We start from the raw sequence: 15,256 nt of genomic DNA, 5'->3' as shown, positions 1-15,256 counted from the left end.
TATTGGCTCCGTAGGAAAAAGGAGGAAAGAGGTGAATAAGTTTAGGCAGCACTTGATACTTATTTTTATTTTTCCCCATAGTGCTTTTATAGTTTCTTATAAAGTGTAACAATTGTAACAATACATTAATACTGTATAAATTTAAGTTCTGTCATATTTTGTGCAAATTGTTTCAGTAAATAGTGCGTTTTGCGGGCGTGGCCTGTGCGTCTGTGCGTCATGGGCCGGGTCTCATGTAATATACAGTGGGCGTGCCTGAGAGCGCACACGAGGAGGGAGCTGGATGATCACAGACAGCAGCAGCAGCAGTGGCAGGAGGAGGATGTGACATTTCCACGCTTTTCGTGTTTGTCAGTGGAAGAGCGCAGCAGCTGGACTCACACAGGTGGCTCATTTTATGATCTAAGCAGAGAGTCCATCCGTCCGCTCAGCTGCACACAGACAGACAGAATGATGGAGTCAATCTTAGACAGTTTGACAGCGGAGAAACTCTACCCGTCTGGAGGCACCAACCTGTTGGACCTGGAGGAACTCAGCGACGGAGACTTCCTCACTAACGTGGTGAGTCCTCACAGCTGCACCATCAAACGCACCTCCACCTGCCTGTTCCGCCCGGAGCCGGACCTTTGGGAGGGCGGTGTTGTTAGTACATCCTGACTGACATCCGGGCCCCCTATCCTGCGTGTGTATGTGTGTTTAATTGAGTAAACTAATATGTAAGACTGGAAACACCGGCACAGGCTGGCAAGTTACTGGTTAACCTGTGTGTGTATGTTTGCGCGTGTGTTCAGCTGACAGGTGTTTTATGTCTGCACAGTGTTTTCAAATGAAACCATAAATAATAATAACCCCGTTTAACGTAATAATAATCAGTATTTAGTACCTCCCCCCAAAGCCACCTGTTTGCACTGATCCACATCCCTTCAATGCATCATTGAGTTCAGCCATAGGTGTGACTGTGAGACAACAACAGGATGTGGTGATGCTGGTTAATCGATAATGCTGATTGAAGCAGTAATGTTGCATGTAAACACAGTAAGGAGATGTGAATTAGGATGACTCTATGCAGACTTTTATTCTTGTCAGTGAGTCAGCTGAGCATGTCTGCCTGTGGTTTTAACCCCCCCATGTCTGTTCTAAATAAAGTAATCCACTCTGCTGTGAAGCCACAAGGCTGGGCTGTATCACTGAGGACATGGGAAAGCAGGGCTGATTGGCTGGCCTGCAGGATGGCATGCTGATGGATGCACTGAAAGAAATGTCAGAGGTTATTCCCAGTGTCTGAGCACTGCACAAACATAAATATTGTAGTGCAATAGATGTGAGTTTGGCTTCTTTTTTTAGATACCTTTATGGCTCCTCAATTTAATTTTGGCTCAGTTTTGGCTGTAAGGAGTCGTTGAAATTAGGGAAATCTCAAAAATATAATATTTTTATAATAGAATAAAATGCACAGATAAGAGAGTGCAGGGATAAACATGGCCTCCTCAGCCTGAACTAAAATACATTTTTTTTTATCTATCTATATTTTGTTTTGTCTTTTCATACCCTGTTTTAAATTTAATCAATTAATCAATCATCAGACAACTGGCTGCCAATTAAGAAAGAAGAAAGCAATCAAAGAGTTTAGGAAGATGTGAGCACTTGCAGGTTATTCTAGCTGTATTATAGTGTTCTATGTCATTCTGTTCTGTTTGCCTAGAAATACTTTAGAGGGATTGGTGTAGCACACTTAAATCTATACACACTTTCTCTCCTTTTTATTTCCCTTCTTTTCATGATCTGCTCCTCTTCCTCCTGGTCCACTCACCCTCTTCTCTTCTATTTTACTCTGTTCTACTCTCCATTCAGACCCTGGACTCCAGCTTTAAACAGACACACCCATCTCATTTGCATCCTGCTCGCTGATTGGCCACTCAGCAGTCAGATGGAATGTGTGCAGGCATGCAGCTGTGTGTGTGTGTGTGTGTGAGAGAAGGAAAAACACTCTCTCTACTCCTGTTTTGTTGGGAACTATAGCTCAGTTCCCGTCTGTCTCTCTCTCTCTCTCTCTCACACACACACACACACACACACACACACACGCACACACATCACTAGCTCTGTCAGCTTAAGTTCATGTGTGAAGCCAATCTACTGCAGCAACACATCACCACATGAAGTCAGATGGAGAACGTTGCCATTTTCTTATCTGTGGCAGCCAGGATTACAGCAGGATGATAAAAAAACCTGGGCAGCCTGCACAAAATTCTGTTTTTAATGATGTCAAATAAAAATGGGAGGAAAAATGTTGTTTACACACACATGCTTTACCTTGTAATATATCCATATATTTGGACACATTGTCTACTAATGGGGTTAAAAGCTATGGTTTTAGACAGTAGTGACTGAACTGTAAGATGAAGTAACAGGAAGTGACGGTGCATTTGAGGTCCTGCAGGCTAAATGTGAAGCTACATGCCTCCATGAAGATTTTTTTTATCCTTTTGAACTTTACATGCTGTTCTGAAGATTTTTACGACAGTTTCCACTGCAGTGTTCATTCCATAATGACACAGAGTGTTGGCCTAGCTCCCCGGTTTATCCCTCTGCTTCCCTGCATCACTGTCATGGAGAGGAGATCTGGATTTGAAAGAGCAGTTTTGCTCTAATTCTCCTCTTTTTTTTTACCTAAATTAGTGCAGAGAGAGAGATGTAAGATGGCTAATAACAGGCATAACAGAGCCTCTCTCTACCTTTCTAATTACCCCCTGCATGCATCTTTCCCAGGTCTCCTTGTGTGTGTGTTTGTCTAATGACACCCCAGCACTGAAATAAGCTATAAAAATGGCAACTGTTTTTTAACACTGCTTTCTTCCGTAATGCGTCCCTTTCCCAGTGGAGAGGAAGGTGTTTCAGGTAATGACAGGTCCAGGCTTCAGCTCCTTTGTTCACACTGGCTGCAGCTGTTCCAGCAGCAGCTCTCTCAGGGCTCATTAAGCTTCCTGTCTTAACAGTAGCAACAGCAGCTGCTTCTTATCTCTCTGTGCTGTATGGTAATGATGACAGGAATAAGGTAGTACTATTGCATGTGCAACTGGTTGACTGTTAGTCAGCTGACCTTTTGTCAGAACAATGGAAACACTACATTGTCATACTTACATACATACATACAAAATACTGTGTGTGATTGATTATAGAGACACAAGTGCTAATAATCAGTGTATTACCACAGCTTTTACTGTGCAGAGCAGCCATCTTGAGTTGTGCAGTGAACGCATCACGTAGACTGTGTTTTCTAAGATTTTAAAGCTTGCCTTTTAGACGTGCTACAGGGGAAAGATAGTGGAGAAGGTCATGTCAGGAATGTCAGGGCTGCTGTTTGGATGCTGTGTGATGGTGACATTTAGCCATGTTCCCCCTTCCACCTCCCTTGTTTGGTGCCTTTTTGTAAATTTATTAAGGAGGACATCTTGCCATGTGAGGGATCAGAAAAAGCCCCAAGCAGGGTTGTGCTAGTCGTAGCAGGTGAGAGCTGGAAAAGCTAATACAGCTCATTTTAGATCCCCTTTCCTTCTCTCCTGCTATTACACCAATTAGGAAACTTTCTCTGTTTATTTTTTAGAAGGCCGGTTTAAATCGAATTAAGAGGGCTGCACTGAGGTTATTTAGGCGGATATTGTTTTGACATTCAGTGCAGTGGCGATCCATGAATGGATCGCCACACCTTTAAGTTTCTTATATGGAAGAAAAGTCCCATAAGCCTCTCAGCTCATATTTCAAGCTCCAAAACATCTTCATGTGTATCTAAGTGTGTGTTTGCTCCACGTGTTTACATCAGGCAGCTGCATGTGTCCCAGAGTACTGCAGACACAGCTGACCTCAGTCACAAATATAGACAAACATGCTGAGATAATGGCTTCTGAAAAGAAATAAAAGTCACAACACATCAGGCATGTTTACTGTCACAACCTGACAGTCTCAGACCAGGGTTAAAAAACACAGAGGGCACAAACAGTCACTACAATGGCACCAAATCCTTCTCTTATCGTCACTTGTGGCTTCAAAATAGTCCAAGATCAATACATTATCTTTCAAAATAAAAGCATCTCAGCTCTGTTTGTAGGTGCTGCACATGCAGATGGAACTCCAAAACAATGAGCTGAAAGAGGCTAAAGGAAGAACCCATTCATTCACCAAAAAAAAAATATTGATATCCATCCATGTATTTATTATCCCAGTCTTGTCTCTAATGTAGCTTTTGGACTGATCTGATCTGCCATGACTGTTTTTGGAGACAAGCTTAAGCTAGTCCCATGAATAAAACACATAAATCAATTGTTGTATTTGTTTCTAATTATTATTATTTTTATTAAGTTTTTGTCACTGTTCGTGTCAGTGTGCAGTGTCTGCTTCCAACCAACCCATGTGTGTGTGTGTGTCTGCTTTTGTTCTGCTTTGTACATGTTTGCTTGAGACCAGGGTGACTCATGTTCTGAGTGTGTGTGTGTGTGTAAAGCAGTAAAATCAGCGCACCATGCTGTCCCAGGCTTCCAGAACACCATCTCAGTGACTCATTCATCCACACCGAGGATTAATCAGTGCTGTTTCCCATTGACTGACTCTACATGCCATGAAACCAGCCATGAAAACAGTCTAGTTTCTGACACACACACAGATAATCTGTACCATTCGATATGCCCACCTGCAGATTATTGAGACAGTTTCAATCTTTGTGTGCAGAATATGTTCTTATTGTGTTCACAGAAATCCTCATCCTCCTCTCTCTCTTTCTGCTTTCAGCCTTTCTCCAGTGATCAGATGGACGACTTCAGCAGTGAACTATTCAACAGTTTCTTTGACGACCACCTATTAGAGCGCCCCCTACTGCCAGACAGACCTTCACTTTTACACATTGACATGGACAGCAGCCCAGGTCAGCTCCTCTTTGATCACCATGTTTGTGCACACTTGTACATGTCCAGTATACCAGATGTAGGGATTGGATGAGAGCTTTTCTTGCACATGCCGTTTAGATGACCGTCTTGTTTACCAGCAGTGCAGCAGCTTGTTGCTCTGCTCCTTTGCCAACTTTTGGGTAGAGATGATCCAAATGTTACTGCTTGGTTTGGGGTTTTTAAAGCTTGTGTCAAACTGTTATTTCACCCTCCAGCACAGAAGGGTCAAACCTCATGAGATTCTGTGGTTTGACCTCTACTGTTAGGGACTTGTTTCTGGATGCCGGTTCAGTCTGTCGAAGCCTCCCTCCTCTCTTGTCAGGCTCATCACCGGACACAAATCCCTGTCAGCTGTTGCCACAGTCAACACATTCCCAGGACGAAGCAATAAAAATATAACAGTACTTAAAATTCTGCTTTGCAGGACAGAACTGTGTGTGACCTAAGGGGCATTTGCATGAATATAACTGGCTGTTAGCAAGCACAACGTCAGCCTCCTGTCTGAGCGTGAGCTAAAGCGGCACAGTTCCATTTCCATCCTCCTGAAAAGGGCTTTTTAATCTCACAGATATTCAAGCAGAGCACAGCTACTCTTTGAGTGAAGACTCCGCCCCCCAGAGCCCAGCCCTGTCAATCAAAATGGACCAAGAGTCTGGTATGTCGCTGACTTTCATATTTGAATCTTTTTTTTGGGCAGAGCCAATCAAAACTCCGCAGCTTCTGTTTAGTCTGGTTCCTTATCTGGTTTGGCTCAGTTGGGTCTCACCCTGTCTGACAGATATGACACATTCTGATTGGCTGGATCCTCTGCTTATCTTAGCAAATGTGCGCTGTTGTCAGTGATTCCTGTAGGAGCAGATCAAATTAAAATCACTGTGGATTGCTGATCCTGCTTGGCCCGTCTTCCTCTCTCTGTCTTTCTGACTCATTATTCTTCCTCATTATTCCTCGCTGTCATCATCCTCTCTGTGCGTCTGCCTGCTGTCTGTTCTCCGTTTGTCCCGGGGATCCTGCTGTCTGAGCAACAGGAGCCCAGTCTGAGCAGTTTTCCTCCAGCTAAGCCCTGCCCACCAAACACACACACACACACACACACACACACACTCTATGACAAGCATATGGTTTTAAGTCTGCAGCTTCAGCTGAAGCCAGCGGAAACTCTCTCTCTCTCACTCTTTTCCTTTCTTGTTTCAGGTTATCTCTGTCTTTCTCTCTTCCTTTCTTAATCCAATTAAACCCACTTTACCGCTCTGAATATCAGATTACTACCAAACTACCACAAAGAGCATCCTAAACAGGACATCAAAGCTAAAATAACATGTTAAAGTAACATCAACACAACAGATATGGACAAAGTTTTCTTGCCTTCCTCTGCTGTTGCATAACCGAAGCTCACATATGTTACACAAACGTCTGCATGCCTCATAAAGTCCGAGTACAAACTCTGATGCTTTCTTTCCCCCTCATTGGGGTCTAAGCCCAGATGTCTTAAGATTTTCACCCCTGGATGTTACTCCAGAGTAAATGTGAATAAAAGGTCAGGTGACGGAAATACAGAGCAAATGCAGAAAGGGAGCACTCGAGCGACTGTCACTTTTTTTATGCATTTTGTTGCTCCACATTAAAATAAGCTGGGAGGTCTCCAAGTCTGCTTCGGATTAATTTATGAGGATGTACATATAAAAGTGTGTGTTGGAAATACTTGTTTTTGGAGCTAGCCTGTTCTTCACCATCCTGACCTCACTGATGAGGCAACTGATGTTCTGATTCATCTGCTGCTACGGCAACAGAGCCCCCCCCCTGCCACCGCCCCCTTTGACCATTTGCTCTGTAGTCGGTGCACTCTCTCAAACACACATAAAATATGCACATGACAAGTAGATTGAAGCAGATCTGCTGTTTGAATGACGCACAGAGGATGAACAGTGATCAGAATGAAGCATGAATATATCTTGCGCTTGTTTTTATTTATCTATTTTAACACCCGGAGCTATTTATAAAACACTTGGGGCTCTGATTTTATGGTAAAGTAAAGTAAAGCCACTTGGTAAATATCTGCCGCTTCCTTTTGGATCATCACTGTCACTGCAGGGTTGGATATCAGCCTGCTTTTTCAAGCTGTGTAACATGTAGTTTGGAGAATATATATTTAATGGCATGATATTTCAAGCTCAAAGTTCTGGAATGTGATATGCATATTTCCCTGAAACTGTGGTCGGTTCTGGCAACATTCAGCCATAAATAGTGTTGTGTCAGTTTCTGGTATTGAGGCTCAGTGCAGAGCATTCCTCACGAACTGCCCATTTGTCACAAAGAATCAGGTTAATTAGGCACTGAGGAATGTTGGATGTTTTGACCTTTCAGAAACCTGGGCTGTTTGAAAAGAACCCAGACAACACTGTGAAGGTTTATAATAAGTAGAGTTACAAGATACAGACACAGATGCATTTAGCATGACAATTTATAAAGAAAATAGTATTTCTACAGTCAAAATATTTGTCCCCAATTAGGACCAGATGAATTTTTTTTGGGGCCCCATATTTACTATATATTTTACATGGAAACCAGGAAACCAATTAGTGGTTGCTAGAAAGATACCTGACCTGTCAGTCTGTATAAATTTGATGGGACTTTAAACGTGACGATTTGTGTGTTGTATGGCACAAACTGTTTTACTGCATCTGTTGCTTTAATGCTACTGCTCTTGTCCCACTGAGATCAAACACACCCACCACCTCTCCCCCATGAACCCCCTGCCAGAACTGCCTGCAGCCTTTGGTCATTAACAGGACTTCTACCTGTGTTAGATTATTAACAACAGCCGGGAAAATTCCAGAAAGTGGGAGCAGAGAGGGTGGCGGATACTCCTGCGCAGAGAGTGATGAAGTTCTAATCAAACTTCTGGACAGTGAGGAGAGGATGGAGAGTATCCAGCTAAAAAATACACCTATAATTCACATGTTGCAGGAGGTTAATTGATTATAATTAGCCTAGGACTACATTTAAGTTAGCTCTCAGAGGATATGGCAGTGAGAGTACAGCAGTATCTGTGCTCCAACTATTAGATTAAACTGTTTAGTTTTGATGTTGACACAACTAGTGCCTTAGGTCCACGGGGACTTGTCTTTACAGTGGACTGTCTCTGTGATGGACAGGATAACGAGACAGCACCACCCCGTCTCTGCCTCTGCACGCACAGCTTGTAAAGTTTCGCCAGTGTTTTACCACTAGAACGTTGCTAGGAAACCAGGAGGTGATTAATGTGACGCTGGCCCTTTAACACACACACACAACAACCTCTTCTCTCTTTCCATGCACCCTGGGAACCTTTTAGTTGTGACGAACATCAAAGTGTCGGGCCTGATGTTTGGCCCTAAATGCTGACTTGATGAAGCACACCTCCTCCTGCACCTCCTCCACCTGCGGTTACCTTAAAGCTTTTATGAATGGATTTTGGCTAACGAGGTTCCGCTGAAGCAGCTCACCTATAAATGGCCCTAATGCAAAGCATGTGCTGTGACCCTCCACTGACCAGAGGGTGTGTATTTCCTCTGCAAAAGTTATCGAACCCTCCTTTAACACAATTTCATGAGAAATGTGATTCATTGTTATGTAATAATGTTGATTGAAGGATCTGGGGATAGTCAAAACATGGACTGAAAAATGAGCTGTTCCAGGATTTATCCTTTACCATCATCCAGTAAGATGACAGCAGACGGGAGAAGAAATCTTCATCCATAAAGTTAGACATGCATGGTCTCTGGACCACCAGCCCTTCTGCAGGCCTGCAGTGGCACTCCCTGCAGATACTTTCTTTGAGCAGACTAAACAATAAGTCACCTGTGAGAAGCACTTTAGTGGCTCCCCTTTGAAATTGTATTTGATTATGCATATTGTCTGCAGTGTTTAAAGGCGGCTTCTCTTTTTCTCAGTAAAGGGTAATGAAGACGGGAGGCTGGCTCGGCCTGTCTTTTATTTCAGGATATATACACACTCACTGGAGACAAATTATGCACCGCGGTTGCCAGAGCGACGTTGTCCAGCAGCCTATAATAACCAGCCTTGTCAGGAAGTGCTCAAATATTTTGGGGAAGCTCTCTCAGAGTGTGATTTATACAGAAAGCTACCAGTTACTTGCCATTGGAATAGAAGACCTACAGCGAAGCCTCCCTGAAGAGGAGTCTCGACTGTGTACTTATGATGCCTTTTATGCATGTTCTGTGTCTTTTCTAGAGTTTGAATGGAGCTTCAGTCAAGACCTGTCAGCCATCTTGGTCAAACAGGAGGAGCCTGATGTGGGTCAGCGGTTAGATCCTCAACCTCTGGAAGGCCCGCCTCTTATTCTTAGTCCGGCCCCTCCACACAGAGGATCGTCATGGAAACACGCGGTAAGCATCCATCAGAGTCAGTTCTCAGTATTAAGGGGCTATGAATGATGCTCACTGTTGTTTAAATGTGTGTGTGTGCAGGAGCGCAGTCCAGAAGATGTGAAGCCTGTCACTATAAAAGATGAACCCAGAGAGATCGGACAGTACCTCAGCCTGCCCAGCGGTACACACACACACTCAGCCACACACACACAGTGTTTAAAGACAGGAGTGTTTATTTATCACTTTTTCTTCTCAGACGATGCTCTCCAGCTCCCGCCCACCCCTCCCAGCAGTAACCATGGCGACAGTGACGGCTCACTGCCGCCATCCTCTCCACACCTCGCCCTGCCACCATCTTCCCCTCAGACGCAACAGAGGCCAGGAGGTCGCACCTCTTCCTCCTCCTCCTCCTCCTCAGCCATCTCCTCCTCACCTCTCCTCACTGCACCACATGTGAGTGAAGCATTAGCTCAGCTCGTAGCGGAGTGTTTGTGTAATTACTCTCAGTGCCTGAAGGGGGGGTAACATGTTCCGCTCTGTAGCTTTAAACTGTAGACTTTGTTCTCTTCTTTTGGATGCACAGTGGGGGTCTGTTTGAGGTTAAATCTGTCCTATAATTTGTTGAGTCTGACCATCGTGGGTCTGATTCAGCAGTTTTCTCTGAACAAATGAATCACAGTCGTAGGTAGGCCATAGTGTAATGCCCTATGACCAAATGTTTATAGGGAATAACTGAATGTCAGCACAATTTTGTAATGATAGAGTTGAACTGCAGTGAGTCTAAATGTTGTTTGCTTGCAGAAGCTGCAGGGATCAGGACCCCTCATGCTGACAGAAGAAGAGAAGAGGACCCTGGTTGCAGAGGGTTACCCGGTCCCTAACAAACTTCCTCTCACAAAGAGCGAAGAGAAGGCACTGAAGAGAGTCAGACGGAAGATTAAAAACAAAGTGAGCGCTGCACACAGCTCAAATCATCTAATCTAATTTACCCAAAACATCAGAATCACATGGGCCTGTTTCTCCACCAGATTTCCGCTCAGGAGAGTCGGAGGAAGAAAAAGGAATATGTGGAATGTCTGGAGAAAAAGTAAGGCTCCCTTTGGTTCCTGTAAAAATATATCTTTATAAACAAGCAGTACATTTTTAATCATTTATATTTCTGCTGTAAAAGTCAATATTTGTACACTGAGGTCTGTGGTGATCAATCATCCGAGACGCCATTTATTTCCATAATAAATTTCTAGACATTTGTACAATGAATGTCAAATATCATGTTAAAAAAATCCAAAAAGTTTGAATTTTTTTGGAAAATGTGCAGAGGATGAGAGTGTTAGCTCTTGAGGTTTCCCCCTGAGTTGACTCTAACCAGAGGCTGTTATTACACAGAGCCCTGTGCTCGCTCTTGATGTGCATGACTAAAAAAAATAGGGTTGTATAATGCTGAAGTGAACTTGGCAGCTCAGTTAGGAGCCACATTTTTTATTTAGAGGTTTGGAGTGTGGTTACAGACACGAGAGCTTTGACACAGTCACAGCCAACTCAGGTACAAATGTCCAGTGAACATACAGGGTGCATCTCATTAACAGAAACTCCTTTTCTCCTCCGGCCTTCCCTTTCAACTGGCAGGCCTCCAATAACCTGCTGAACACATGGGTCAGATTCACTTCCATCGCAACAAGTGATAACAATAACTGCTCAGAGAGCGACTCACATAATAACAAAAACCATCAAAATCACCTCTTTGTGGTTTTGTTTCTAACTGGGGCTTAAGGACAGGATTACTGGATGATGCCTCGGAAAGAAAGCAGCAGGACATACGCTGAAAAGAATGTGTATGAAGCAACAATAGACAAGCTCAACACAGGAGGAGGATTATGACTGAAAGAGACAGAGATTAGCCAGATGCTATATTGATAACAGAGATCTGTAGGATTAGATAATCCCTAATCTTCTTTTATAAACATTATAGCCATTACCAGACTGGAGCCAGAAACGATTAATATCTCACATGTGAAAAGATGCCATGACAAAGATCTGTTGTGTCTGTGTGTGAATCAGGGTGGAGAGTTACACATCAGAAAACAGCGACCTGTGGAGGAAAGTAGAAAACCTGGAGACGGCCAACAGGTGAGCATTACACACACACACACACTCTTCCTGCTTCGTCTCCAGATACCAGTAACTCTGACTTGCCATTCATTAATGTATAAACTGTCTCAGAGTGTTGCACTGAGATAATTATAGGCTGAAATGTATAAACTCACCAAGCTGCCATTGTCTCCTCTGTTATTATAACAATATGAAACCAATCTGCTATTATCCAGGAGTGGGTGGTTAGATGGGTGGGTGGGTGTGGAGGGGGTCTGTCTGTCTGTCTGTCTGTCTGTGGCAGCATCAGCCTGTCATTAACAGTGGCTTTCATCATGGAAGGCAGCCGCCTCCCTTCCCACCACACACTCACACACACACACACTCACACACCAATAGATATGTTAAACCACAGCATGGAGGAACAATGAGTTGGCACAAACTAGAGAACATGAGTCAGCATGTTATAAACTCCAGTGTAGGGGCGGTTCTTTAAAAAGATTTAAATGACTGAACTAAATTTAAGTTGCTAAAAATGGCCTGCATGCAGTTATTAGCGGTCATTTTGTTCTCCATGCAGTGTTTATTTTGGTGTGATTCAGAACTGTGTGTGTGTGTGTGTCACTAGTTTATAGGTCAAATTAATTTACATTATAGCATTAAATTTATTCCTGTGTGTCCAGGAGGGGTGACGATTAGCGTAGCTTAGCATGTAGCCTAAGAAGATCTGCTTTAAATACAATTTCATGCTTCTATGTGACAGACTGCAGCATGGAAAATGCTGTAGCGACATACAGCGTGTGTTATAGCTCCACAGTGCAGCACCTGCTTCTCTGTCTCCACCTAGTGGTCAGACTGTGTCCTTGCAGCCAGCAGCAGCTCATACCATCAGAACCCTGCTCTCCAGTTCTCACTAAAGCACTGTTTCCTCATGGTTTTTGCTGGTGTACGTTGTCCAACCCCGCTGTTCTTCTTGCTCTGTAAGCCCTCACTCTGTTTCTCCCTCCAGGTCTCTCCTACAGCAGCTCCAGAAGCTCCAGTCCCTTATTTCAGGCAAAGTTGTCCCCCGTTCTTGTAAAATGGCTTCAACTCAAACAGGAACATGCCTCATGGTAAATTTTTACTACTCCTGCTGCTCTTCAGTGTGAACGCTGATCGTCTTTTTTGCCACATATTATAATATTTTCTTTCTCTGTGTGCAGATGGTGGCTGTGTGTTTCGTCCTGGTGTTGGGCTCGCTCTCCCCCTGCTTCTCCCCCCTCTCCCTGCTCACTCACAGCTCCTCTTTGTCCCCTTCCTCCCCTTCCTCTCATCCTTCTCCGTCGGTGGACCTCTACACCACCACTCAGGGTAGGCCAGCTTTGTCACATTTCTGTTAATAGAAAGCAATCTGCCTTCCAAATAAAAGTCAAAAGTGAGGGTTGTGGACAGGTCATACTTTGATTTCTCACTGCACTGCACTTTTCTATAAATTCACTCCATCTTCAGTGGTGTGGGAAAAAGTTTGATGGACTGTAACCATTTAAAATTGAGCACACATTCAGCTAAAAGCTAAACCCCATCCTACAGGAGGACGACCAATGTGTGTGTGTGTGTGTGTGTTGCAGTCCGTTCCCGCAGCCTGCTCTTCTACAACGAAGGCTCTCCGCTGGAGGAAACGTTTGTGCCATCAGAAGCGGAGAGGCTACAGTCAGAAGGCCACTCCCACATCCACACAAGCCGATACGCAGCTGACGCCCACAGCAACCAGACCACTAGGCCTGAGTTAGTCCGGAGGTACACACAAACTCCACTAATGACCTGCACGTGCTCTGTGCTGAGCGTTAACCACCTTCCTGCTCTCTTTTCAGAGAAACAAAACCAGACGGAGTGTCAGAACATTTCTGACACAGCCTGACTCCTCCTCATCACTTCTCACCTCTGACCCCTGCTGTCACTCCAACATCCAGCTGGACCAAAACCTGCCTGTGTCAAACCCCCCCCCCCCCCGTAGTGAATTTCGAAACGAGGCTTCACACACCTCAAACATCTGGTGTCCTGCTTGTATGTAGGGCTTCACTCCTCTGCTTTAACTGTTATACTTGAATGGTCTTGATTTTAAATGGTTGGGATTTTCCATTTTTATGCACTACAACTCCCAACTAATCCATTCCTATTCAGCCAAAACTTGATGACTATTCAGTTTAATTTAAAAAAAAACTCATATTTGATAGACTTAGTGTTGTAAAGACATTTCATTAACCTCCACTGTGGGATTCTACAATAGTTTTATCAGGCGGTGCTTGTATTTTACTTTAATTTGAAACCAATCACATAAGGGCTGCAACTAACTCTCATTAGTTATGGATACATTATCATTAATATGTTGTTAGGAAACCCAAAAGTGTTGCATTGATGAACATTGTGATGATGAAGAGTAAAACAAAAATGTAGCAAATCCTTACTGGGTCAGAAAATGTAAAAAAAAAAGCAGTGCCCATTTTTTTAAAAGTGCCTTCTACATGTTTCAAATGAATCTGACTAACACAGAGCTGCAACCCGATCCTACCAGACCACGCCACATCAGAGGTTGGTTGAGGGTGTGGAATTTAAACTCTTTTGTGCAAAGATGATGTTCCTGTTCAAGAAAATTAGCTGGAAGCAGATGAACTCCTTTTTCAGACCAAAAATTGTTTTTTTTAAACCATATTTTCATACAGGGGACCATAAAGAGGTTGGGAAACATGACATAAAAGTATTTTTATTGAATTATTATTATTATGTAATATATTTGCAGCATCCAAAAAAGAGCATATTTAATTTATGCAACAAAAAAACGTGTTTTTAGTGTCTCTGTTTTTTTAATAATATTTAAAAAATACAAAAAATACAACTTATAATATATTCTGAGCATCAAAAAAGAGCATATTTATTTTATGCAACAAAAAAAGAAGAAATATGTGTTGTGTTGTTTTGGCATTTAAGATGATGTGAAGTTTTACACACATTCAAGTGTAAAGCTTTGTCTGTTAACTGTAATACAGTGTTTGTTTCACTGCTGTCGCATGAATCCTCTTCGATTTCCTCTGCATTATTTCATTTGTGCAATTAAATAACTTTTTACTCCAAAACTGCCAAAAAGGTGAAATGAAACTACATTTAAATTATGGCTAAGCAGCAGAAGAAATGTAGGAACACTGACGTTAAATGTTTTCATGCGACAGCAGTGTATGTTGTATTTATTCATGTTTGTAGAAAGTGTGTATATATTGATGAAGCCAATCAGGGGACTAATACATTTCAGGATGTAAAACACCACTAGTTTTGTTTACTTCATAAATTTAATTGAAATCTATGACATTAAACAAATCACCACTATTCATAAAGAATCTGAATGTCATGGTGTTCCTAAGATACAACACTTCATTTCCCGGTCTTTATGACTTTTAAACAAAACGTACAGAATCGTATATCTATTTTCTTTTGTCCTAGTGTGCTTAAAAACATCATTTGATTGCAGCCCCTTGCACATACACTCTGCTATTCTCACCCATAACAGTCTTAATACACCAGTGTACATAAATAATGACCACCTTTGATGTGCAGTTGTTGTAAATAAGGGCCTTGTTTTTGTATTGTGACATAGTCCAAGATTTTAACCTGTGGATTTCTAATGGGGAAACGGGTGGAAAAAAAGTAAAATCAGTGGGAGGGAGGTGGGAAAAAAAGACCTGGGCGACACAGCAGCTGCACACACTTTGAATAGTTGTAACACACCTCCAGGAGGTGCCTGATTATTCCCTCCTCTCCATGAATATTTGAATGTCCTGGGAGAATAATCAAGCACAGTCACTCATTTGAATTGTGTCTGGGTACGTGTTG

The 15,256-nt window shown here is 42.9% G+C and overlaps 1 protein-coding gene across 3 annotated transcripts; it reads left to right on the top strand.

The window, feature by feature from the left end:
- Positions 1–418: 418 nt before the first annotated feature.
- creb3l1 (cAMP responsive element binding protein 3-like 1) lies at positions 419–14,649 on the top strand. 3 transcript variants are annotated; one of them, XM_028400177.1, is made up of 13 exons: positions 419–561; positions 4,783–4,915; positions 5,506–5,592; positions 9,171–9,325; positions 9,407–9,488; positions 9,564–9,760; positions 10,109–10,255; positions 10,336–10,394; positions 11,366–11,434; positions 12,405–12,507; positions 12,598–12,745; positions 13,003–13,171; positions 13,246–14,649. In XM_028400177.1, the coding sequence occupies exons 1-13, from the start codon at positions 451–453 to the stop codon at positions 13,280–13,282; spliced, it is 1,497 nt and encodes a 498-aa protein (XP_028255978.1). In that variant the 5' UTR covers positions 419–450; the 3' UTR covers positions 13,283–14,649. The 3 variants fall into 3 exon arrangements, with proteins under 3 accessions (XP_028255978.1, XP_028255979.1, XP_028255980.1); XM_028400178.1 differs by lacking the exon at positions 5,506–5,592; XM_028400179.1 differs by lacking the exons at positions 12,598–12,745; positions 13,246–14,649.
- The last annotated feature ends 607 nt before the right edge of the window (positions 14,650–15,256 follow it).

Source organism: Parambassis ranga, chromosome 2 (genome assembly GCF_900634625.1).
Source record: "Parambassis ranga chromosome 2, fParRan2.1, whole genome shotgun sequence".
In the NCBI taxonomy this organism is placed as follows: Eukaryota; Metazoa; Chordata; class Actinopteri; family Ambassidae; genus Parambassis; species Parambassis ranga.
This window is presented reverse-complemented; position numbering and strand designations above follow the sequence as displayed.